General features: G+C 40.5%; 2 protein-coding genes across 7 annotated transcripts in view; one reads left to right on the top strand and one right to left on the bottom strand.

Annotated features, from left to right (window-relative positions):
* FLT1 (fms related receptor tyrosine kinase 1) overlaps nt 1-7,988 on the top strand; it is a 194,688-nt gene extending 186,700 nt beyond the window's left edge. The window contains exons 29-30 of the mRNA XM_003818327.6: nt 1,573-1,667; nt 4,972-7,988. Of these exons, the coding sequence (XP_003818375.1) occupies nt 1,573-1,667; nt 4,972-5,173 (297 nt within the window). The 3' untranslated portion in view covers nt 5,174-7,988. The remainder of the gene's footprint in view (nt 1-1,572; nt 1,668-4,971) is intronic.
* A 4,990-nt stretch (nt 7,989-12,978) lies between these two features.
* Nucleotides 12,979-27,272, bottom strand: part of PAN3 (poly(A) specific ribonuclease subunit PAN3) — a 162,755-nt gene continuing 148,461 nt past the window's right edge. For all 6 annotated transcript variants that reach the window (XM_034936498.3, XM_034936499.3, XM_034936497.3 and 3 more), the window contains 3 exons: nt 26,933-26,997; nt 20,187-20,325; nt 12,979-15,922 (listed from right to left, as the gene is read on the bottom strand). In XM_034936498.3, coding sequence (XP_034792389.3) covers nt 15,782-15,922; nt 20,187-20,325; nt 26,933-26,997 — 345 coding nt within the window. In that variant the 3' untranslated portion in view covers nt 12,979-15,781. The remainder of the gene's footprint in view (nt 15,923-20,186; nt 20,326-26,932; nt 26,998-27,272) is intronic.

The raw sequence follows: 27,272 nt of genomic DNA, 5'->3' as shown, positions 1-27,272 counted from the left end.
AAGAGGTCTCCCAGCTCTTCTCTCTAAAGCCCTGTGATGTGGGGTTGAGGGGCTAAGTGGAGGAGAGGAGCATGGGCAGGAGCGATACTGCAGTTCTGATGTTGCAGACTCTGGGACTCAAACCGTGATCTCCAGATAGGCAGGTTCCTACGACCTAGGAACCGGCTAGAAATGCCAGCTCTCAGGACCTTCCCACACCCACTGAGTCAGGCTGCACCTTGGCAAGATCCCTAGGGGATTCCTGCACACATTAATGTTTAAGAAGTGCTGGTGAGGCCGGGCGCAGTGGCTGAAGCCTGTAATCCCAGCACTTTGGGAGGCCAAGGCAGGCGGATCACGAGGTCAGGAGATCGAGACCATCCTGGCTAACATGGTGAAACCCAGTCTCTACTAAAAACACAAAAAATTAGCTGGGCGTGGTGGCGGGCTCCTGTAGTCCCAGCTACTAGGAAGGCTGAGGCAGGAGAATGGCGTGAACCCGGGAGGCGGAGGTTGCAGTGAGCCGAGATCGCGCCACTGCACTCCAGCCTGGGCGACAGAGCGAGACTCTGTCTCAGAAAAAAAAAAGAAGTGCTGGCAATGACCTTGTCCCATAAAGGGCCTGGAAGGCCAACGACAGTGTGAAGGTGATCACCACAATCAGTGTGGCCTTGAAGCAAGCACAGTCACCCTTAAAAAAAAAAAAAATCAAAAACAAAAAACCACAACCTTGTCAGACACACCAGATAAAGGGAAATATTATTTTAAATATTTTAAGCATCAAAAATAAGCTGAAGAATATAAAGGTGAAGTATATGGATATCTTGTTTGACTGCTTGGTACATTTTTTTCAAGGCCAAGGGAAAAATACTGAGCAAAACGTGAAAGAATTCTCAACCTTCACCCTCCCCACCCTAAATCAGTGGTGAATGATGACAGCTTCTTTGTTTGCTTAGGTGTTTACTCGTAATTAAGGACAGGAACACTGCCCTGTAAGAGCCTTAAAGGGTGGCAGGAACAAAGCGTGGGATCCACTTACTGGAACATGCCGTATTAACAAAGTAGTGAAGAGTCTGCAGGCAACTCACTGCCAAAAGAAACCAACAAGGAAGTCTAACTGCTGGAGACCATGACCAAGGGCTGGGGGCTGAGAATTCCATTGAGTTCAAGAAAAAAAATCAAATGATGTCTTTACGATTTCTTAGAATTTGTGTCTATGATGGCCACCACTACCATAGCATACTCATAGTCAGTCGTGATCTGCCAAATTAGTTTTAGTATCTTTATGCAATAAATTGCATCACAGTTTACTATGGAAAATGCTAACCTGTTACTTGCCATTTTCCCTTTTGCTTAAATGTATTTACTTCATGTTCAGGAAGGGCCTCAAAGTCACTGGGGATCAGACATGATTTGCAGCGGGTCAAGTTTGTAGTGGCCAACTTAGAGAAAATGCTTTGTCTCAATAGGCTGGGATTGTGGAGGGTGAGGCAGAGCCTGGATCAACAGATGTATCCCAGGATCATCCCTCAGGCTCAGCATGGACCCCCGCTGGGCCAGGCAAGAGTATAACCTTTCTCCTTCTCCCCCTAGGACTACCAGGGGGACAGCAGCACTCTGTTGGCCTCTCCCATGCTGAAGCGCTTCACTTGGACTGACAGCAAACCCAAGGCCTCGCTCAAGATTGAGTAAGAATTGGGTATCTTTTCTGTGATCAGTTGATGGAGGGGTACGAGGGGAGGTGCTGGGGGAAGGTGGTATAATGAGGGATGTTTGAGGACTACTTGCCCTCCTGAACTGTAGTGTCTGGGAGTTGCAGAAAACCATTTCCCCCCAGAGGGCAAAAAAAGGGGAACATCAAATGGGACATATGAGCAGCAAGCTCTGGGGAAAACATGCAGAAAATCTTGCAAAGACAGGCAGTCCAGATGTGGCCAGCACAGTGCCTCAGGTGAAAGAAGCCTGATGTGCCCACCTGTGCGTGGTGCAGACAGAGACGCGCTCCCGGCGGTGGGAGAGGATGCCCCCACTGTCACTCCCTATGCTGGCAGGGTTCATACAAGAGGAGTCACAGTACTGTTTTCCAGGGCTAAGACCTGTACCCTGAGAGCCCAGCCCCTACAGATGAATGACTTTCCCATTTCATCCTGGCACCCTTTTCTCACTTGACAATTTCTCCACAAAGCCCTGGCTTGACCAGTCCACCAGCTCCTCCCTCCACACCGTGGCCACCACTGTGGAGTCCTTGCCTTATGCACCACCGAATGCCACTGCAGCTTCTCTGTGCGAGTCTCTACCTTGCAATGGTGCTGGACTGGGAAAAGCTGCACCTGTCGGATGTTCCTTCCTCTCCTCATTCAAATGCCTGTCCCTGTCTCACCCGAAGGCAGAACCTTTTCCTCTTTCACCTAAATCCGGGGTGGGCAGCCATTTTTTTAAAGGGCTAGATAGTCAGCAAATGCTCCCTACTGCCATTAGCAGGGGTGTCCAATCTTTTGACTTCCCTGGGCCACAATGCAAGAATAATTATCTTGGGCCACACATAAAACACACTGACACTGACGATAGCTGGTAAGCTAAAAAAGTTGCAAAAAAATCTCATAATGTTTTAAGAAAGTTTACGAGTTTGTGTTGGGCTGCACTCAAAGCCATCCTGGGATTCATGTAGCCCATGGGCCACAAGTTGGGCAAGCTTGCATTATAGTATAAAAAGCAACCGTAGACAATACATCATCAAGTAGGCATGGCTCTGTTCCCACACATTGTATTTACAGAAACAGGTGGGCATGGCCAGTGAGTACACGAAAAGATGCTCAACATCATCAGTCATTAGGGAAATACAAATCAAGACTACCATGAGGGGCTGGGTGTGGTGGCTCATGCAGTAGTCTCAACACTTTGGGAGGCTGAGGTGGGTGGATCACTTGAGCCCAGGAGCAACATGGCAAAACCCTTTCTCTACTAAAACTACAGAAATTAGCCGGGCGTGCTGGCATGTGCCTGTAGTCCCAGCTACTTGGGAGGCTGGGGTGGGAGGATCACTTGAGCTTGGGAGGTTGAGGCTGCAGTGAGCCACAATTGCACCACTACACTCTAGCCTGGGTGACAGAGGGAGAAAAAAGGGAAAGAAATTACCATGAGATACCACTTTACGCCCATGAGGATAGCTAGGTGAAGTCAGTGTGGCGAGGATATGGAGAAATTGGAACCCTCATACACTGCTGGTGGAAATGTAAAATGGTGCAGTCACTTTGGAAAACAGTTTAGCTGTTGCCCAAAAGGTTAAACAGTTATCCCAAGACTCAGCAATTCAACTCCTAGGTATATACTCAAGAGAAATGAAAACTGATGTCCACAGCAAAACTTGCATACAGATGTTCATAGCAGCATTAATCATGATAGCCAAAAGTAGAAACAACCTAAATATCCATCAGTTGATGACTCAATGAATAAAATATGGTATATCCACACAATATAATATTGTCAATAAAAAGTATGAAGTATGCATGCATGCTACAATATGGATGAACCTTGAAAATATTATGCTCAGTAAAAGAAGCCAGTCATAAAATATCTCCTATTGCATGATTCCTTTTATATGAAATGCCCAGAATTGGTAAATCTAGAGACAGAAAGTAGACCAGTAGTTTCCTTGGGCTGGGGCTGGAGGGTGTGAGGAAGAAAGACTGCTAACAGGTATGCGTTTTGGGGGATGATGACAACGCTCTAAAGTTGATTGTGGTGATGGTTGCACAATTTGTGTCTATACAAAAAACCATTGGCTTACACATTTTAAATAGGTGAATTATGCAGTATGTAAATTATATCTCCATAAAGCTCTCATTTAAAAAAAACACCAGACAGGTGGGCAGATATGGGTTATAGTTTTTGAACCCTGATCTAAATCAAAGGATGGCAACAAGTGCCTCCAAGTGATGTAGTTAGCACAACTCATCGACCACAAGTAAATGGGAACGACAGGGGCATTTCCAGGCAAACATCTGCGTGTGTGTTTCCTTTTCACATGAGCACAGTGGTATTAGAATTGAGTTACAGTAGATCAGAGGCACCAATGAGGAATGAATGGATCAAAGGGGAAGGTAGGATACTTGCTCTTTTGTTTCCTACTTTGGAACACTTCAGAAAATGGGTGGTGACTACTTTTATCTAGATATTTGTTAAAGAAGACCATAAATTGTATCCTCTACTCTGAGACTGAAAATATAGAACATGGACATGTTAGTCCAGACCGGTCTAAAACAAGCTTCACGGGTTCCCTGCCTCATCCCAGATCCTTTGAAAATAAAAAATTTGAACGAATATTAAAGGGCAAGAGCAGCCCTTCTTCCTCAGGTGTCTGGCCTAGTCTGGATGTAACACAGAGGACCCAGAAGCAAGTTTCTCCACCCTTGAGCCTTGCTGGTGATCAGCAGCACCGTAACTAAAAACGTTTCCTCTTCTAGAACACAGGCACGATAGGGAGAGAGGCACTCACTTGTGTGTGTGAAGCTTTATTGTTTTTTGAGACTGTTGTAACAAGTTGCCACTAACTTGGCAACTTACAAGAGAAATTTATTCTCTTGCAGTTCTGGAGGCCAGAAGGGATATAAAATATGAAAAATTTGAATATTTTGGAGGGTAGGAGGCATTTCTCAGCCTACCACAGAAGCTGTTTGACCCAAGAATAGGAGAGGGCTGCACCCAAGTCTTGGAGTTACTTTCCACCTGGATTATGGATTTGCGTTATCTTATCATACATTTCATACCCTCCCCCAGCCACTGTCTTTCTGCCCAATGACACCAAGCTGTTAAGAGGGAGGCCGTGTGCAGCTTTAGAACAGAGGAACTCTGACAGCAATTGAGGGGGGGTTCAAAAACCATGAACTCTAGACAGGTATGAACAAATGACCCACTCAGAAAGAGTAGATTTTAGTGTCTTTGTTTTCTAAAAACCAATTTTGAATATTTGATTTCTTTCCTTTCTTTCTTTAGCTTGAGAGTAACCAGTAAAAGTAAGGAGTCGGGGTTGTCTGATGTCAGCAGGCCCAGTTTCTGCCATTCCAGCTGTGGGCACGTCAGCGAAGGCAAGCGCAGGTTCACCTACGACCACGCTGAGCTGGAAAGGAAAATCGCGTGCTGCTCCCCGCCCCCAGACTACAACTCGGTGGTCCTGTACTCCACCCCACCCATCTAGAGTTTGACACGAAGCCTTATTTCTAGAAGCACATGTGTATTTATACCCCCAGGAAACTAGCTTTTGCCAGTATTATGCATATATAAGTTTACACCTTTACCTTTCCATGGGAGCCAGCTGCTTTTTGTGATTTTTTTAATAGTGCTTTTTTTTTTTTTTTTTGACTAACAAGAATGTAACTCCAGATAGAGAAATAGTGACAAGTGAAGAACACTACTGCTAAATCCTCATGTTACTCAGTGTTAGAGAAATCCTTCCTAAACCCAATGACTTCCCTGCTCCAACCCCCGCCACCTCAGGGCACGCAGGACCAGTTTGATAGAGGAGCTGCACTGATCACCCAATGCATCACGTACCCCACTGGGCCAGCCCTGCAGCCCAAAACCCAAGGCAACAAGCCCGTTAGCCCCAGGGATCACTGGCTGGCCTGAGCAACATCTTGGGAGTCCTCTAGCAGGCCTAAGACATGTGAGGAGGAAAAGGAAAAAAAGCAAAAAGCAAGGGAGAAAAGAGAAACCGGGAGAAGGCATGAGAAAGCATTTGAGACGCACCGTGTGGGCACGGAGGGGGACGGGGCTCAGCAATGCCATTTCAGTGGCTTCCCAGCTCTGACCCTTCTACATTTGAGGGCCCAGCCAGGAGCAGATGGACAGCGATGAGGGGACATTTTCTGGATTCTGGGAGGCAAGAAAAGGACAAATATCTTTTTTGGAACTAAAGCAAATTTTAGAACTTTACCTATGGAAGTGGTTCTATGTCCATTCTCATTCGTGGCATGTTTTGATTTGTAGCACTGAGGGTGGCACTCAACTCTGAGCCCATACTTTTTGCTCCTCTAGTAAGATGCACTGAAAACTTAGCCAGAGTTAGGTTGTCTCCAGGGCATGATGGCCTTACACTTAAAATGTCACATTCTATTTTGGGTATTAATATATAGTCCAGACACTTAACTCAATTTCTTGGTATTATTCTGTTTTGCACAGTTAGTTGTGAAAGAAAGCTGAGAAGAATGAAAATGCAGTCCTGAGGAGAGTTTTCTCCATACCAAAACGAGGGCTGATGGAGGAAAAAGGTCAATAAGGTCAGGGGAAAAAACCCCGTCTCTATACCAACCAAACCAATTCACCAACACAGTTGGGACCCAAAACACAGGAAGTCAGTCACGTTTCCTTTTCATTTAATGGGGATTCCACTATCTCACACTAATCTGAAAGGATGTGGAAGAGCATTAGCTGGCGCATATTAAGCACTTTAAGCTCCTTGAGTAAAAAGGTGGTATGTAATTTATGCAAGGTATTTCTCCAGTTGGGACTCAGGATATTAGTTAATGAGCCATCACTAGAAGAAAAGCCCATTTTCAACTGCTTTGAACCTTGCCTGGGGTCTGAGCATGATGGGAATAGGGAGACAGGGTAGGAAAGGGCGCCTACTCTTCAGGGTCTAAAGATCAAGTGGGCCTTGGATCGCTAAGCTGGCTCTGTTTGATGCTATTTATGCAAGTTAGGGTCTATGTATTTAGGATGTCTGCACCTTCTGCAGCCAGTCAGAAGCTGGAGAGGCAACAGTGGATTGCTGCTTCTTGGGGAGAAGAGTATGCTTCCTTTTATCCATGTAATGTAACTGTAGAACCTGAGCTCTAAGTAACCGAAGAATGTATGCCTCTGTTCTTATGTGCCACATCCTTGTTTAAAGGCTCTCTGTATGAAGAGATGGGACCGTCATCAGCACATTCCCTAGTGAGCCTACTGGCTCCTGGCAGCGGCTTTTGTGGAAGACTCACTAGCCAGAAGAGAGGAGTGGGACAGTCCTCTCCACCAAGATCTAAATGCAAACAAAAGCAGGCTAGAGCCAGAAGAGAGGACAAATCTTTGTTCTTCCTCTTCGTTACATACGCAAACCACCGTGACAGCTGGCAATTTTATAAATCAGGTAACTGGAAGGAGGTTAAACACAGAAAAAAGAAGACCTCAGTCAATTCTCTACTTTTTTTTTTTCCAAATCAGATAATAGCCCAGCAAATAGTGATAACAAATAAAACCTTAGCTATTCATGTCTTGATTTCAATAATTAATTCTTAATCATTAAGAGACCATAATAAATACTCCTTTTCAAGAGAAAAGCAAAACCATTAGAATTGTTACTCAGCTCCTTCAAACTCAGGTTTGTAGCCTACATGAATCCATCCATCAGTCAAAGAATGGTTCCATCTGGAGTCTTAATGCAGAAAGAAAAATGGAGACTTGTAATAATGAGCCAGTTACAAAGTGCTTGTTCATTAAAATAGCACTGAAAATGGAAACATGAATTAACTGATAATATTCCAATCATTTGCCATTTATGACAAAAATGGTTGGCACTAACAAAGAACGAGCACTTCCTTTCAGAGTTTCTGAGATAATGTACGTGGAACAGTGTGGGTGGAATGGGGCTGAAACCATATGCAAGTCTGTGTCTTGTCAGTCCAAGAAGTGACACCTAGATGTTAATTTTAGGGACCCGTGCCTTGTTTCCTAGCCCACAAGAATGCAAACATCAAACAGACACTCACTAGCCTCATTTAAATTGATTAAAGGAGGAGTGCATCTTTGGCCAACAGTGGTGTAACTATATGTGTGTGTGTGTGTGTGTGTGTGTGGGTGGGTGTATGTGTGTTTTGTGCATAACTATTTAAGGAAACTGGAATTTTAAAGTTACTTTTATACAAACCAAGAATATATGCTACAGATATAAGACAGACATGGTTTGGTCCTATATTTCTAGTCATGATGAATGTATTTTGTATACCATCTTCATATAATAAACTTCCAAAAACACATATTTTCTCCCTGATTTGCTTGTAAGTGTAAAAAAGAGGTCACAGGTGTCCCTGGGGGTGGAGGACTAGTGCTCTTTATTAAACACAGCACAAGAAAGATAAAAGCAAATGCTGCTGAAGAGAGGGCAAAGAGGTTTCTATCGGTCCTAGAAAATGGCTGTGCTAAACAATCAGAACACTGCAACCAGTAAGTAAAAAACAAAATCAAACTAGGCAGATTGCCCAGAAAACTAAACCCTAACATCAACAGGATCATGAAACAAGTAAAGCATATGCTGGGTGTGAGTGCCAGCCACAGAGAAAAGTGCCCTCAATTAAAAAGAGGCAGTTGTCCCCAAACACTAATTTTCAGCTGATAAATAATTAGCATAATCACAGAGGGTGTGTACACATGCTGCAGAAAACCACACAAAATAATAGGCAAAAGCTTGAAACCCAAGAATGTAAAAGTACACATGCCAGCTCTGTATTCTTCAATCTTGTTTTGTGGATTACGTCCTAGGAAAACAACTCAGGTCACTAAGTACTAGAAATTGAATAAGTGACCAACACTTTGTCTTAGAAATTGGTCATAGTATTACCCGTCTAATAACATCATAAGGAAACTAGATTGGAAAGATATTTTAAGGGGAAAAAATAGGCCTACTTTCTTTGGGACAAAGACAATAAAAATGGATAAATGACAAATCTCAGTACACTTTTAGTTAACTCAAGAGGGCAAGAGGCATTTTGTCTTCAAGAATCTGAAATCCTTTAAAAAGTATTATGGGTTTCATAAGAATAAAATCATTCATTCAGGCAAATGACTTGAAGAATGCTTGAGGAATCAATGTCACGTCACAGTTTAGAAATGTTCTCATGGCTCTGGAAACTTATAGTACATTTGGGAATTTATTTTTATTCTTTCCTCCAGCAGAAGTATGGCCTAGTAAGGTTTATTGGACTCCTCAGTGTTAAACATATTACCAGACTTTTGGGTTTCACAGGCCAGGAAATTAAAAAAAAAAAAATCCTTGATCCCAACACAGGGATGGCCATTCTTCTATTCTGCGAGCTAAGAACACTTAAGGGAGGGGGAAAAAAACCCCCCAAAATCCAACCAGATGCTACTAATGTTCTATTTCCTGATCTGGGTGGTAGTGCATAGGTATGCTCACCTTATGATGAGTCACTGAGCTGCACACTTACTTGTGAATGTGTGTGTATATATATGAATGTATGTACACAATTCTTCAATGCAATATTACTAAAAGAAGAAAAAACCCCTGCCATTTAGTACCTCTACTTTTCATAGGAGAAAACCCACTTTAAAAGGTGGAAGGGCTTAATCTCAGACTAAAATATATTTGTTTTGAAACATACCTATATTATCCTTCTTTTTCCCATTTTCATTTGTACTAGAATAAACTAATGAACACATGTTGTTCCACAGATTGGTATTTGGGAAGCAGTGATAGCTAGTAATTGCTATCATTGCTATCATTTGAGTGCCCAATATGTGCCAGCAACTATTTAAAGTGCTTTAAAGGAACACACTTATTTTCAAGGCAATCTAACATGATAGGTACTATTAGTATATCCTTTACTTCAATGGGAAAATTAAAGAACTCCAAGACCCCACTTGTCACATCTCCCCACCTCCAAGCTTATGTCCCCATATACTGTGCTTGCCCTTCTAGACAGCCAACCCAAAACACACTGGTGTCCCTCTGAGACTTGAATTGCTTTAGCAATTCTCCACCGCCCCCCACCACCAATTTTCCCCTTTTCCACTGGAACATACATGTTATTTCTCCCATCTTACAAAATTTTCATCTGTACTTTCTCCTCCAGCTACCACCCAATTTCTTTATTTCCCTTTACAGCAAAATCCCATGAGCGAGTTGGTTATTAGTTATTATTACTTGTTTCCAACTCCTCTCCTCCCACTCACTCTTAAACCCACTCAAGCCTAGCTTTCACGCTCACTCACTGAAACTGCTTTTGCTAAGGTCACCAGTGACTCCATATTGATAAATCCAATGGCTAACTCTCAGTCCCATTCTTATTTGACACTTCAGCAGCTTGACACTTATTCGCAAAAACAACTTCAGTTTGGTTCCAGGACATGATACTTTCTTCTTCCCATCTCACAGGCTACCTGTCTCTTTTGCTGGTTTTACCTCTTTTCCCTGACTTTTGAACATTGCTCTAGTTACCCCAGGGCTTGCTCTTGAAGCTTTCTTTTCTCAGTCTATACCAACTTCCTTCATGATTTCAACCAATCTCAGGGCTTTCAATGACACCCATATGAAGACTTTCATGGACAGAAGAGATTCTTCCTGCCCGCTGCAACACTCTAAACTCATATATACACAAGTGCTAACCTGACATCTCCCCTTGATGCTCTAGCAGACTGTATTTTTTTCAAATACAGGTGTATTTTTCAAAGATATTGTACTGTATTTTTCAAAAATATTCTATTTTTCAAAGACAGCTGCAAGATTATCTCCCATCTCACACGACCTTTGGCAATGTCCCCTCCCCTAGAATCAGAGCTAGCTTTAGGACTCACTTGTGATCAACGCAATGTGAAAGAAGGGACACTGCATGGCTTGGAGGCCAGGTCAGAAAAGATCATGCACTTCCTGAGTCTTGGTACACTCACTCTTCAACAGTTCCCGCCAGGGACCCAGCGGCCATACTTGGAGAAACCTAAGCCACATGGAGGCCATGTGAAGGTGCTCCCATAGACAGCAGCCAGCTGAGTCCTGCCCGCAAGTCACTCCAGCCCCCAGCCATTGGAATTTCCCAGCGGAGGCCCAATCACAATGGCATAGAGACAAGCCTCCCTGCTGTGTCTTGCCCAGATTCCTGACCCACACAATCCTTGAATGTAATAAAATGCTTGTTTTATGCCATTAAGGGTGGAGTTGTTACAAAGCAAATAACCAGAACAAATGTGTACTAAACATCTCAAACTTAATGGGCCTTAGACCAAACTCCCAAATTGTCTTTTCCTGTTTCTCCATCCTCCCCTGCCCTGTAGACTCTTTGTTCTTACAACAGTCTCTTCCAATTCAGCAGAATCCTCTATCCTGTCAGCATCAAGCCAAAAAAAATATTTTTTGAGACAGGGTCTTACTTTGTCGCTCAGGCTGGAGTGCAATGGCTCCATCTCGGTGCACTGCAGCCTTGACCTCCTGGGCTCAATCAATCCTCCCACCTCAGCCCCCTGAGTAGCTGGGGCTACAGGTGCGTGACACCATGCCTGGCTGATTTTACTTTTTGTAGAGACGAGGTCTCACCATGTTGCCCAGGCCTGTCTCAAACCTCTGGGCTCCAGTGATCTGCGCACCTTGGCCTCCCAAGTGTCGGGATTACAGGCATGAACCACTGCACCTGGCCAGCAAGCCAAAATCTTAAGAGTCATTCCTGACTCTCTCTTCTTTGTCCGCATCCAGTGAATCAGGACATCCCTGATGGCTCTACCTTTAAAACCTTATTTGAAGTCCAGCCACTCTGCACCACCTCTACTGCTACCACCCTAGTCCAGGTGGTTTTTTTTTGTTTTTTTTTTTTGACAGTCTCGCTCTTGTCAGACCAGCTCTGTTGGCCAGGCTGGTCTTGGAACTCCTGACTTCAGGTGATCCACTTGCCTCGGCCTCCCAAAGTGCCGGGGTTACAGCTGTGAGACACCGTGCTCAGTTGCAGGGGGGTTTTAAAACTCAAAGATGGCTGGGCGCTTTGGCTCATGCCTGTAATCCCAGCACTTTCAGAGGCCAAGACAGGCAGATCACCTGAGGTCAGGAGTTTGAGACCAGCCTGGCCAACATGGTGAAACCCCGTATCTACAAAAAATATAAAAATTAGCCAGGTATGGTGATGGATGCCTGTAATCCCAGCTACTCGGGAGGCTGAGGCAGGAGAATCGCTTGAACCCAGGAGGCAGAGGTTGCAGTGAGCCAAGATCGTGCCACTGCACTCCAGCCTGGACGATGGAGTGAGACTCCGTCTCAAACAAAACAAAAAAACCCAACAAAACTCAAAAGACATGGGTTTTAAAATCCAACATCCTTCACTTGGGATGCTGTCAGTTTCCCACCATGTCAACAGCTCACTTCCTCCCTCAGTCTGTTCACGTCATAGCCAGAGTGATCCTTTTTAAATGTCCTATCATGTTTCTTCTGCTGAAAATCCTCCTGCAGCTTCCTTTTTCTTTTGAGATGGAGTCTTGCTCTGATGCTCAGGCTGGAGTGCAGTGGTGCGATCTAGACTCACTGCAAGCTCTGCCTCCTGGGTTCACGCCATTCTCCTTCCTCAGCCTCCCGAGTAGCTGGGACTACAGGCGCCTGCCACCACGCCTGGCTAATTTTTTTATTTTTGATAGAGAGGGGATTTCACCATGTTAGCCAGGATGGTCTCGATCTCCTGACCTCGTGATCTGCCCACCTCAGCCTCCCAAAGTGCTGGGATTACAGGCGTGAGCCACTGCGCCCGGCACAGCTTCCTCTTTTGAGGGTAAAAGCCAAAATACTTAAAATGGTCCACAGGACACACCCCTTCCCTATAGACCTTTCTGACGTCACTTCCTACTTAACTTGGCTCTAGCCACATTCGCTCCCCTGCTGTTCCGCAAAGGCTCTGAAACATTCCCTTACCTGGAATACTTTACCCCCAGACATACACATGGCAGACCCCTTATGCTTTCTCGTGAGTAGTCTTCTCTCCTAAACTACATTGTTAGTCATGTATTGTATTAAGATGTTTGGGTATAACTATACATTCTGTAAATACCAAGTCCCTGTATCTGTCTTAGTGCCTAGAACAGATCCAAGGACACAGTAGATAAGACTTAAGGACTATCTGATAAATTAATGAATAAATCTGCTGCCATTTCATCCAAATACAAAAATTCCTCCAAAATACAGAGGAAATAACCAATCTTTTAAAATCCAATCATAAGATAATCATCATCTTGCTATATGAACACGTGCAAGAAAAGGACAAATTTATCTCTGTAATTCTTTATTAAAAATACTGCTGTACACATAGAGACTGAAAACAGGATTAAAGATGAATATCACAAATTGGGTCATGACATTAGAACTTAACACACTGGTGCTTTTTAGGGAAGTTGTTGACATCCAAATCACAGAACCAAGGTCAAAAGCAAAATACAAAGGTACCCTCAAGAATATTTACAATGAAGTAAATACACTAACAGAATTTAAAACAGGTACAAAATATTGAAATGACCAACATTACATGATTTCAAGGGTTGTCCTTTCTGTGCTTTTATCTGTCACGACAGGAAGGTGTGGAAAGTTTATATCCTTAATTTGACTACTCTTGGATATTAAAATCTTTCTATTAATTAAAAAGACTTTTAGACAACCTCTTAAATGGAATTACACTATGGAAAACAGGGCTCCCCCAAAAACACCTAGGCAGAACTGAGAGTTCTTTGAAAACCATTCCCAATAAAAACTAAATGAAAAATAAATATAAAACAAAGCTTAAAAAAATATGCATTACCTGACACCAACCTTTTCTGGCTGACAATATTTATTCATGAAAACATATCAGCTGTCTACCTTTTATATGCAAACCAAGTCCTGAGGTTAACTAGGGGCTGAAGCAAACTAGCATTTAGGATGCAAACATTCTTGGATTTGTGATGTAAACTTGCCTTGCACAGGGAAGTTTGCTGGTCTATACAGAATGAGAAATTCAAGCCCTATTTTAACCCCTGCCCTCTTTAGCTTTCACAAAACATTGGTCCACAAATTAAATTTTCAAAAAGTTCCCAGACCCCAAAACTAAAATAGATGATCCCCTTTCATTTTCAAAGAAAACAATATTGGAAAAAATCTCCAGCCCGCTTATAAATTAAGCATTTCATATTTCTTCTAGAATACAAGTAGTTCTTTTTTGTACAAAAGAATACAATATGATTTGTCAAAAAACATATAAAAAGACAGCTGCTCTTCCTCAAATACATGAGCTAATGATAAAAGACTTTTTCATGTTAATGTCTCCAAGTTCTTCTTTTTACATAAAAAAGAACATTATGGTGGCAAATGTTAATTATCCTTTTAATATTGAACATTATATTCTTTTAAAATCCATCCAGATCAAATGCAATAATTTTCTTTTTAACTCAACAACTGATGCTACCAAACGTGGACTCAATATACTTGTTAAAACGTGTAAAGCGTGTCTCTAGTCTTCAAAGCTTTCAGGTGAAGAGAGGTGCTTTTTCTTGATGCAAATCTCAAGGCAGAGAATATCATTTTAAAGCTTATAAAAAGTGGACAGAGAAATATTTAAAACTTCTCTGAAATATACAAATATGTGTAATTATTAAAATTGAAGACAGTAACATCAGTTGCAAGTGCTTGGAAGTCTGTCCTGACCTTTTGAGTTTCCACATTTTCTTCAGTTGCATGGTGAGCACCCAGTGCTAGTAAAACATTCAGTGCTGGGAAAGGAGATATAGTCTTCATTACTGTTTTTTAAGAAAGAAAATTCCTATGTATTTGGCAGTCTTCAGTATCAAAGTATAGGTATTTCATTTACTAGAAATTCCATGAATACCCAAGTTTGGCGACAACTGCATGTCCAAATATTAAGAAAGTTAAGAGGACGAAAACTCCAAACTTTTGAGATGGACTTATTCAGGAATATCGCACAGAGTGAGTTATTATCAAAAGTACTATTACTTTGGGCTAAGCAGTGACTGCAAAGGCACAGCAGATCGTTATCCCTCCAAATTCAGGCTGTAAAACATCAGAAAGCTCTTGATACCAGACCACTGCTGAGTTTAGTTCATCTTCTGAACAGTGTCTCTGTGTCTGTCTCCAGTGTAAAGGACCATAATAAAGCTGTGGTTCAAAGAGCAGAACTTCATAAACCTCCCTCCCGCCCCCCCAAAAAAAAACAAAAAACAACAAACTGCAAAGAACCTAAAGTAATATACACCTGAACTTTAGGCCTTTAACACAATTTCTTAATTTTCTCCTATTTAAAAAATTTGCATAAATGTAAATGTATCTGACTAGCAGGCAAATGTCTTTTTAAAAAGGCTCTAGTTGAATTTGAAGGAAAGAGCTATACATGCTCCTTCAGTTACTGTTTATCTGATCTTTATTCAGAAAGGATTTAAATCAACTAACAGGGAATTCATATCCAACAATTCACTGGTACTTTCTTGGTATGTTCTTAAGAACAAAACAAAACAAAAATCTCAATTTGAACTAACAGTGGGTGGCATACAGAGAGCTTGCATACAATACTCTTACAAGAATTACGTACTATACTGAACTTCTATGAAATTATTTACCTGGTCTGTAATGTTATTCAGGGCAACCCGTCCCAAAAAGAGCAAATTCTGCAACCCTCAATGGCAAAAACGCTGCCCAGCATTGCTTCCCAAAAATGTCCTTGCAAAGTTTCCCATTATAAGTATACAATGTGGCAAAAGTTCAAAGATCAGAAAAAGTCTTTAAAAAATTAAAATTAGTGCATATACAAGTGGAAAAAACAAAAGCAGGAACATCATTCACCTGATGGTGCTCCTAAATCTAAAATAAATTCTTCACAGATAACAGCCTCCAATGGCAGCCATAGCTCTTGGGTAAGTGAAACATTCTTCCTTTCAAGTAACAGTGTACCTGACTGAAGTGCAAGCAGCTTTGCTCATCTCCTGTTCGTTTCCCAAATGTGAATGAGATGATGAAAAGTTCAGCTGTAGTGCAATTTGCTATTGGTTAAGGTCTTTAGCCATGTCCTGCGTGCTTTTTTAGCAAATACTACAACTGACCATTTGCAGCTGCAATCAGTTCTTGAAAAGTATTTTCAAAGCAGCGCTTTAAGTCACTGTAGGTCACCACAAGTACACTCTTCTCATCTCTGGAAATCAGGCTTATTTTTTCTGGCACACCAGCATCTAGCTGAAACAATATATACACAAAATATGAAATTCATAACATGCAGAAAAGAATTTATCTACGTTTGCAGCAAAGATAAATAAAATATCTAAATTTTTTTTGTCACATTCCCTTTTCAGATATCCATGAGTACATTTATATCATTCATCAGTATGCACATAATTTTCGACTCAGACATTTTTACACAAACACTGCCCTATGTTTCTATCCCTTCACGCTTAACGTTTGTTTGTATTACAGTTTACCCAGTTGATGCTCAATAATTTTTCTCCCAATATCTTCCATTTTTGGCATAATAAATTACAGTGCAATGAACATACTCATCTACTTAATTTTTTTCTTCTGTAGGAAGTACTTTTTCCTTAGGAAAAATACTTAGAAGTATAAATATTAATAATAAAATGTAAAGTATTAAGAAATTGGTTTTTAAAAAATTTAAAAAAAACACAAAAAAGTAAAGTAGAAGTGGTTTTATAGCTTAGTACATAGAACCAAATTGTTTTCCAATTAGACACCATGAATTTATAAGTTTTTATTTTTATTTATTTAATTTTTGGGGATGGAGTTTCGCTCGTTGCCCAGGGTGGAGTGCAATGGCGCGATCTTGGCTCACTGCAACCTCTGCCTCCCGGGTTCAAGCAATTCTCCTGCCTCAACCTCCCGAGTAGCTGGGATTATAGGCACCTGCCACCACACCCAGCTAATATTTTGTATTTTAAGTAGAGACGGGGTTTCGCCATGTTGGCCAGGCTGGTCTCGAACTCCTGACCTCAGGCGATCCACCCGCCTCGGCCTCCCAAAGTACTGGGATTACAGGTGTGAGCCACCGTGCCCAGCCTAATTTATAAGTTTTTAATACTTTTCCAGCAACCCCACAGCAAATGAGCACCTTGCTATTTAAATTTAGATTTTAACTACTATTATCAAAGGTTTTTCATACATTTACTTTTGGTATTTCTGCTTGTGTAAATGCTAGTATATGATCTTTACTCATGACCCTAATGGAATTTGGCAGTAATATTTTAGTGAGGTCTTTATAAAGCATAAATACTGATCCTTAGTCTATCGACTTGTCTTGTTATGGTTTTCACTTTATTTTTGTTATTTTCAATGTACTTTATTTCATTAATTGATACATAATCCATTAAAATATGTTTACAACTCACTGAAGGCTCAAACATTCAAATCATTTACCAGACAATTTCTGTCATTATTTCTACCAAAATAAGCTTATATAAAATCTTAATTTTGTATAATCAATCTGGCCATCCTTCCCTTTTAATTTATCACACTCTTTTCAAACTTAGAATATTGTCACACTTCAGATTTGGGGTATTATTTACTACTAGCTAGTTCATGATGTGAAACAGAATTTTCTTCAAATTTTCAATTATCCTAATATTCATTAAATGATCTTTGATGAATTTAATGAATATTATCCTAATATTCATTAAATGATCTTTAAGGCAACTGTCCATGGCTTATTCCATATTACCTACTTGTCAATGTTTGTTCTGGTTCTACGTATTTTTAATTACTGGTGCTCTGATACTATGCTCTAAAATCTGACAGAATTATTTTCTACATATTGCTCTCAAGAAAAGGTTTTTCCCCTAACATAAATAAAGGGAAAATAAATATATAACTCATACTGAATTAGTTCAATGATACATATAGTCTTGTGCAGTCTTTTTTCTTTTTTTGATACAGAGTTTTGCTCTTGTTGCCCAGGCTGGAGTGCAATGGCACAATCTCGGCTCACTGCAACCTCTGCCTCCTGGGGTTCAAATGATTCTCCTGCCTCAGCCTCCGAAGTAGCTGGGATTACAGGCATGTACCACCACGCCCGGCTAATTTTGTATTTTTAGTAGAGACGGGGTTTCTCCACATTGGCCAGGCTGGTCTCGAACTCCCGACCTCAGGTGATCCGTGCACCTGGGCGTCCCAAAGTGCTGGGATCACAGGCGTGAGACACCGAGCCTGGCCAGTTTTGTGCAGTCTTAATGTAGGTTATTGACAATACTCCCTATAGAGTTTTAAGGAAGTTAAAGGAAGGCAAAGTAGTGCTTAAAAACAAACCGTAACATTTTCCCTGAAAGGTTACCACACTGTACATTAATAGTTCTAAATCATGTGCTACAGTAGATATTTTTTCCTCTAGTACTTATAATTTAGGAAAGTTCAGACCAAGAGTCAGTAAATGTTTTCTATAAAGGGTTAGACAGTAAATGTTTTAGGTTTGGCTTATTGTTTATTTTACAACTCTTTAAAAATGTAAAACTATTCGAGGCTCTCACGCTTTAAAAAAAATAGGCCATAGAACAGATTTGGCCTGCAGGCCATGGCTTACCAGCTCCTGGTTTATACATAAACCTATACAGAGACTACATTTACTCCTGGAGACCAGTTCTAAACTTCATAATGCCAAGTAATTCATAAGGGAAATGTCTTCTTTCTTTTCTCTGTAAATTTTGTCTTTCCAAATCTTTTCTTTCTTTTTTTTTTGAGACGGAGTCTCGCTCTATCGGCCAGACTGGAGTGCAGTGGCCCGATCTCGGCTCACTGCAAACTCCGCCTCCCGGGTTCACGCCATTCTCCTGTCTCAGCCTCCTGAGTAGCTGGGACTACTGGTGCCTGTCACCATGCCCAGCTAACTTTTTGTATTTTTTAGTAGGGACGGGGTTTCACCGTGTTAGCCAGGATGGTCTCGATCTCCTGACCTCGTGATCCGCCTGCCTTGGCCTCCCAAAGTGCTGGGATTACAGGCGTGAGCTACTGCGCCTAGCCTTTTCCCAACCTTTTCTAAAACATAATGCTGCTGGGCGTGGTGGCTCACGGCTATTATCCCAACACTTTGGGGGTGGGTGGACTGCTTAATCTCAGGAGTTTGGGACCAGCCTGAGCAACATGGTGAAATCCCGTATCTACTAAAAGGACAAAAATTAGCTGGGTGTGGTGGCGTGTGCCTGTGGTCCGAGCTATTCAGGAGACTGAGGTGGGAAGGAGGACCACTGCAGCCCTGGGGAGTCAAGGCTGCAGTGAGCCATAGGTGCGACTGCACTATAGCCTGGGTGACAGATCAAAACCCCGTTCCAAAAAAAAGCTCACCTCACCTCGCAAATAAATTTATGATCTATTTTTTATCTACTTAATTCATCTAATCATCAAATTCACCATTTATAACAGCTGGACCTGCTAGTAACTGATGTCACTAGTATTGTGCTTTTATTATTTACTACTTGATTATAAAACCTAGAGTTAGGCCAGGTGCAGTGGCTCATGCCTGTAATCCCAGCACTTTGGGAGGCTGAGGCGGGTGGATCACGAGGTCAGGAGATCGAGACCATCCTGGCTAACATGGTGAAATCCTGTCTCTACTAAAAATACAAAAAATTAGCCGGGCATGGTGGTGGGCACCTGTAGTCCCAGCTACTTGGGAGGCTGAGGCAGGAGAATGGCGTGAACCCGGGAGGCGGAGCTTGCAGTGAGCCTAGATGGCGCCACTGCACTCCAGCCTGGGTGACAGAGTGAGACTCTGTCTCAAAAAAAAAAAAAAATCTATAGTTAATAATGATTTGATAACACCCAACATAACTCACAATGATTCGGAAGGGGTTCAATTTTTAAAAAATAAACACAAAATTATTTTTTTGCTTTTTATCATTCACTGTTTTACGCGGCATAACAAAACCACAGGTAAATAAAACATTGCATAAAGGAGGGAAGCAGTCCCTCCTTTTGTGATACTTTATCATAATAAAAAGATCCACAATAAAACACTCTAAAATTATTCATGAAGGCCAGGCGCAGTGGCTCACGCCTATAATCCTACCACTTTGGGAGGCTGAGGCAGGCGGATCACTTGAAGTGAGGAGTTCGAGACCAGCCTGGCCAACATGGTGAAACCTTGTCGCTACTAAAGATTAGCTGCGCATGGTGATGGGTGCCTGTAATCCCAGCTGCTCGGGAGGCTCAGGCAGGAGAATCACTTGAACCCGGGAGGCAGAGGTTGCAGTGAGCCAAAATCAGGCCAGTGCACTCCAGCCTGGGCAACAGAGCAAGACTCTGTCCTCCACTGCCCCAAAAAATTATTCATGCAAGTATTGTAAAAATCCTCCCATTGTAGAAAATGTTATTAATAAAACGTCTTACAGGCTACTTTAAGAGTACATCCTGATTTCTTAAGTTTCCTAGTATTTGTAGAAGATACAACTCTATACAAATTATAGGCAGAATTATGATCTTAAAAAATCTAGATACAAATTACCTTGTTAAGACAAGAAATTATATGACTGAGGTCAATCCAGGGAGCACCTGCTTCTGTCACCTGATGAAAAAGATGATCCCTAAAGAGTTTCAACAGATAACGGTCTCCAGTCTCTGACCAAGTGGGATCCTTCTGAAACCTGGGGGAAATGAACATTTTACCTCAGTAACTCATGCTGTATGCTCTGTGGCCATATGTCTATTTTTTAGACTCCAAACTAGTTTTACTTTTTTCCCAATAAACAAAAAATTGGGAGGGAGTCTGGTACAGTGTTTTTAAAAAATAATCTGACTGAACTAGTAAGTATATGAATTCCAGTTTTCAGTTAGCAAATGTCAGGGGGAAATCATCCCTTATGCATTCCTATTTTACATTACCTCCTTATTTCAGCCCCTACCATTAGATAAAATGGAAAAGGTAAAAATGTCTTTAAATATCTTCTCTTCTCTTCCTCCCACTCTGTAGGTTACAGAATAGAGAAAGGTCAGGTACATCTTCTACTTCACCAATAAGCATAAAATAGAAAAATGTTTAGGAAACAAAAAGGAAGTAAATATCAGTTTCCTACCATTCCATGTGAAAACAAGCTGTGAAGAACCAGATGACCACTGTGAGTTTTCAGTGACCTTAGGAACTTACAGTCTAGTAGGAAACAGACGTTATTCAAATAATCAAAGAAAGCTGTAACTGCATATTTACATAATGCTCCTAAAAGGAATATGATATAAAACAAAGATGAATGTATCTAGGGCCGCGCCTGGCTGATAATCCCTTTTCTGTATCATTTAAAGTCATTCTGCTTCCCAGATCAAACTGTGATACAATTCCCATTAAGAAAAAACAGGTAAAAACAATGATTACAGAAAATGTATAACATTAAATTTACGTAAAATTATGTGTGAATATAAGTATATATAAAAGCAATTAAGGAAGGTTTTCCAGAGGAAGTAGTGGCTGCTCTTCCCAGAAGAAGGATGCTCCTTTGTCAGAGATCGGTATTTGCATGGAGCATTGAAGAAACTTAAGGAAGATCATGTGTCTGAATGGGTTGGGGGAGAAAAGAGAAGAAAAGAAGACAGAATACACGGAGAGGGAGGGTAAGGGCAAGGAAAGGGACAGAGTGAAGACAAGAACAAAGAATGGGGGATGGGGGGAAGAAAATTAAATAAAAGGCAGATTTGACGCCAGGATGAGAAGTAGGTAGGGATCAGACTACACAGCTTAGGACATGTTTTAAAACTGGGTGTTTATTCTAAGAACCAGAGGAGAAGTTCACCATATAGTTTTAGCACAATCATATACGTATGTTTGCAAAGGTCACTCCAAGGACTTCCAATTAAAACGAAGATTAAACACCCATTTATCTCAGCTCCCTTTCAACAGCCCATCAAATTGACAGTAAATACCTAAAAAAGGGCATAAACACAAGGACAAAGGGATCAGAAAAAGCAACAATAGTGAACAAGAGATAATCATGAACATCTGGAATGCAGAGGCAGATAGGTAAGTGGGATGACTTAGTAGACCTGACAAAACTGAACCCTAATTCTACAAGGGATGTGGGAAGAGGGTGCCCACAGGAATCAAGCAACCCACACTGGCGTAGCTCAGAAACTGAAGCCACAAAGGACTACTAAAAGTGCAAGTTTGGACTGAGGCTGAAAACAGGAGAACTGAGAAAAGGTTCTATAAACAGCAAACAGATAACCCATCTCTCAACCCCACTGCCACCTGTCTGGCAAAAATCTGGAGGTTTTACTTTCTAAAAAGGGTGAAAGAGAAAAGCCTGAGCCTCAGGGATGCCAAGCAAACCAGAAGATGAAGAGCTGAGGAGTGCTGGATGACACCCTATTCAACAAGTGCTTTCCCTCTGTGTGGTTCCCAAACCCTGGCTGTCAGGCTTATACCACAGACAGTAGAGGTTGGAAGATTCTTTTCAGGGTATGCTGACCTGTCCAAGACAAATGATAATCCTTGACAGTCTACCAAAAACAAACAAAAATCATGTATAACAACATCACACTGCTTTATCACAGAGAAAGGTTCAACATTCTATAATCCCTGCCCTCACAAAGGCTTCCCATTGGCTTTTTAGGACCTTATTTTTAATACAAATGGACAGCTAAGTATCAGAAATCTTTTGTTACAAAACAAAACAAAATAAAGCAAACTCTTGTTTCCTATGAGATACTGCAGGGAATGGAACAAAACTTAAAACTAAGACAAACAAAAACCAACCACCAGCAAAAATCTATTAACTGATGGCCTCAGAGAAACAAGAATTAGATGGTACAAGACAAACATTCAGAAAACAGAATTGTTCTTGGAAAACAAAAATATGATAGCAGAAATTTAAAAATTCAAAGAATTAGAAAAAAAACTTTAATTTTAGAAAAATACAGTTGAGATAACTGCCCAGAAAGTAGAACAAAAAAAAATTAGAGATAGAAAATAGAAGAGAATATTTGAAAATCAATTGCAAAGGTCTAACATCTGAGCGATGAGAATTCCAGGACAAGAAGTTATTAAAGAAACAATGAAGACCATGTCCCAGAACTGAAGGACGTTAAGTTTCCAAGATTAAAGGGGTTCACCTGTTAATCCATCATTATGACTCAAAACCTACACCAAGGAACATCACTGTGAATTTCTGAACATCAGTGACTAAACAAACAAACAAACAAACAAACAAAACCCAAAAGCTTGGAGGAAGGAAAGGATTTATAAAGAAAATGCCTTTGAATCTGCCTGGAAGTTAAAAGGAACAATGCTTCAAATTCTGAACTATCATCACTAGTACTTACCTATGTACTGAAAGTACCCGCTAACACAACCACTCAAGAGAAATTAAAAGTATAGAAACTGGGAAGGAAACTATCATTATTTGCAGATAACACCTGGGAAACTCAAAGAGAATTTACTGAAAACGACCTAAACAATAAGGTACCAGAGCATAAAATTTAAAGAAATCAAGAATTCTCATATATACCAATAACAAGAAGACATAATGGGGGAAATTTTCCCACTTATAATAGCAACAAGATGAAATACCTAAGAATACACTCAGTATTGCTATAACTATATAAAGAACAACTTAAATACTACTGAAGAATACAAAAGTAGACATCAACAAATAGAATGACATACCATGATCTTGGTTACAATGACTCAACATCTAAAACCACAAATGTTCCCAGAGTTTAAACACGATAAATATGCTATCTTCCCTATGAAGACACCATCAGGTTTATTGATTTCTTTTTAACTAAAGAAGCTGATTCTAGAATTTGTACAGAAAATTTAATAGTATTAGGAAAACAACAAAGTGGTGCCCAATGAAATGGAGATGGGAAAGAATACTGCTAGATTTCAAAATTCAATTTCATGATTGAATTAAAATAGTATGGAAGAGGTGTGGCTTCAAACCAGTGGGGAAAAGCTAGATTGTTCGACTATTCAATAAACAGCTTTTGGACTACTAGGTAGTCTTGGGGACAAGGGGAGATGGACTTACACCTTACACCCTATACAATTTCTAACTACATAAAACATTTTTAATATGAAGAAATGAAACCACATATGTTCTGGAAAAAACCATGAAATAGTTCCTTCATAATCTTGGAGTAGAAAGAGGCTTTCTAACTATGATTCAAAACCCAGAAGCAAAGAAGAAATTTGGTCAGTTACAGACATAGACAAATGTCTCCAAGGGTGGGGAATGAGCAGTCAAAAAAAAAAAAAAAAATCACAAAAAGAGTGAATCTCTTTAGCTCTTATATATCAATAAGACAAGCAATCCAATTGAAAATAAAAATGGGCAAAGGATATGAATTGAACAGGACATAAGAATGGATCAATAGCATAAAATAGACCCTCAAACATGCTCGTTAAGAGTACATAGAACATAAAACTGCATTTAAATTCAATTTTTCACCCACAAGGTTGACAAAAATCTAAGAGTTTGAAAAAAGTATTTTGGTGAGGCAGTCTCACGAATTACACACATGGGTAAACTATTCTCCAATAGCTATGAAATTAAGTGACATACCTACAGACCTAGCAATTACAATTGGCCTATATTTACATATATATAAGATTAAGTATGCACAAGTTAGTCCCTATAGTACCGCCCACCCTGCAAAGGACTGAAAACAGCCCAAATGCCCACCTATAGGGAACTGGGGAAATAAACTATAATACATCCATAGGATAAACTACTACCAGGCCATTAAAGTATGGGGAGACACATAGCATAGTGGTTAGGAGCACACACTCTGGAACCATACTGTCTAGACTGGAGTCCTGGATCATATACTTATTAATTATGCAACCTTTGTTCAAGTTATTTAACCTCTCTATGCTGCAATTACTCTGTTAAATAGGAATAACAATGGTAACTCCATCATAGGGTTGTTATGAGGAATAAGTCAGGTCATATTTGTAAACTATTTTGAATAGTGCTTGGCATATACTAAACATATCTAAATAGAAAGATTTCTAAAACACGCTGTTATGATAAAATATACTGTGTATGGTTTACAATTTTTATATATTTAAACGGGGAGGGGATAAGAATATATAGTTGTATTTGTAACTCTGGAATAATACAGAAGAAACTAAAAATATAGACTGATGGGGGAAACTGGGAATAGATATTGGGGATGTCAGGTATGGAAGAGAGACTTTTACAGTTTTCACTGCAAACTCTTCCTACTTTTTACTTTATTCATAGACAACCTATTTAAAAAATTTAATAAGAATAATTTCCTGGCTGGGCACAGTGACTCATGCCTGTAATCCTAGCACTTTGGGAGGCTGAGGCAGGTGGATCACCTGAGGTCAGGAGTTCGAGACCCGCTTGGACAACATGGTGAAACCCTGTCTCTACCAAAAATACAAAAATTAGCTGGGCATGGTGGCATGCGCCTGTAATCCCAGCTACACTGGAAGCTGAGGCAGGAGAATCGCTTGATCCTGGGAGGCGAGGGTTGCAGAGAGCCAAGATTGCGCCATTGCACTCCAGCCTGGGGGATAGAGCGAGATTCCCTCTCAAAAAAAAGAAAAAAAAAAGGAAAAATTTTCTGAGGACAATCTAGAATTTAGTATGCATTCACAGTATCAATAATGTGTGAAAGTAGAATAATGCCATTTTCAAACTTGCAAGACTAAAAAAACTCACCTTTTTCAGGAAGCTACAAGGACATGCTCCACTAAGTCAAAATAAATAAATAAATAAATAAATAAACCAAGGAATAAAGCAAGAAAACAGGGTATCCAACACAGAGAGATAATGAGAATTCCCAGATAATACTGAAGGGAAGTTCCAGTTCTAAAGTGTAAGCATGTGCAGGCTTAAAGCATAACCAGCCCAGATAGGAACAGGAAGTGCAGAGGATCCAGAGCCAATTCTCTAGGTGGGAGGGAAAAAAAGGAACTGATAGGTTACCTATTTTTGACCGCATAGGAGAGGTGTTTTGTAACACTAAATACAGATTCAACTCATGTGTGCATGTGTGTGTGCATGTGTGTGTGCACGTACGTGCACGTGTGTAGGGAAGAGGATGAGTCATTAGCTGAATTATATATTGGGGGAATCAAGAATAGAACTATAAGCAGACATTTTAAAGTAAAGAGATAAATGCTAGAAGAAACAGCTAAAAGCTTATTAAAAATGGTTTAACATATATTGTTATGTTCTCTTCACTTAGAAAAATTATTAGGGAAAACACTAAATGAGTCTTTTGACTTTGAAGAAAAGCAAGTGGACTTGAATTCCATGGTAAAAAAAAAACAACCCCTCAAGTAATAGTATTTATCTCTCACCTATCTCTATTAACAAATCAAACATTCCTGAAATGTAACTTACGTATATAGTCATAGTAATTGCAAATTCTGTTCTACCTGTCTTTGACAGTTATGTAGTACAAACATCAACTCTGCTTATGTATATATGGTTAACATTAACTTACAAATGAGGTGGAACTAAGTGACAAATAGTGTAAAAGGTAATGCCTTTCCAATGTCACTAATATGATGGCTATAAAAAGTATACTTTAGGCCAGGCATGGTGGCTCATGCCTGTAATCCCAGCACTTTGGGAGGCCAAGGCAGGTGGATCACCTGAGGTCAGGAGTTCAAGACCAGACCATCCTGGCCAACATGGTGAAACCCTATCTCCACTAAAAATACAAAAATTAGCTGGGTATGGTGGTGCACACCTGTAGTCCCAGCTACTTGGGAGGCTGAAGCAGGAGAATCGCTTGAACCCGGGAGGCAGAGGTTGCAGTCAGCCAAGATTGTGCCACTGCACTCCAGCCTGGTGACAGAGGGAGACTCCGTCTCAAGAAAAAAAAAAAAAAGTGTGCTTTAATAGAAGGTAAGAGGCATGCAAAAATTAGAGATTTCTCAAGTCTCTAAACTGACCAGGGTAAACTTACATGAAACTTCTTCCTCAAAAAGAAGATAGGGTAGAGGTAATATTAGTCATAAAATGTGCCCTCATGTGCAAACCACAAGAGATTTCTAACACACCATATTTTCTGTGTGTATACATGTGTGTAAAATTCGTAAGGACAGCCACACCTAGGCTGTTGTTAAAAATAGCACCTTAACAGCTAACACAATCTTAAGGTCACTTCACGTAAGAATTTTTCTCTTTTTCCAAATAAAGCCAGGCATACTTATTCTTATTATGCAAAATAGTGCTCTCGATTAAAAATATATTGTAAAATACTGTAAATCCTTACTCCGGCCTCTCATTGATTGTTCCCAATTTTGCTAGGAGCCTAAACAGTCTTCCATTTTGAACCTCCTATAAAACATTTTAAAAAGAGAAAAATGTTAATGTTGCAGATAACTGAACATAAAAGCCAAAATTTACAAAAACTGGTAACCTGTACCAATATTACCTTTAAACAATAAATCCTAACATCCCCACCTTTTGGTTATACTTTTAAACAAACACAATATGTCCATTTCATTTCATAATGGTACTCAAGAAGATTACGGAGCTGTCCATAGGAATTGGAAAAGTAACTCACATGAAAAACCAAGATTTTTGTCACATGACTGTAGCAAAGCCATGAA

This window comes from Pan paniscus, chromosome 14 (genome assembly GCF_029289425.2).
Source record: "Pan paniscus chromosome 14, NHGRI_mPanPan1-v2.0_pri, whole genome shotgun sequence".
NCBI classification, from domain to species: domain Eukaryota; kingdom Metazoa; phylum Chordata; class Mammalia; order Primates; family Hominidae; genus Pan; species Pan paniscus.
This window is presented reverse-complemented; position numbering and strand designations above follow the sequence as displayed.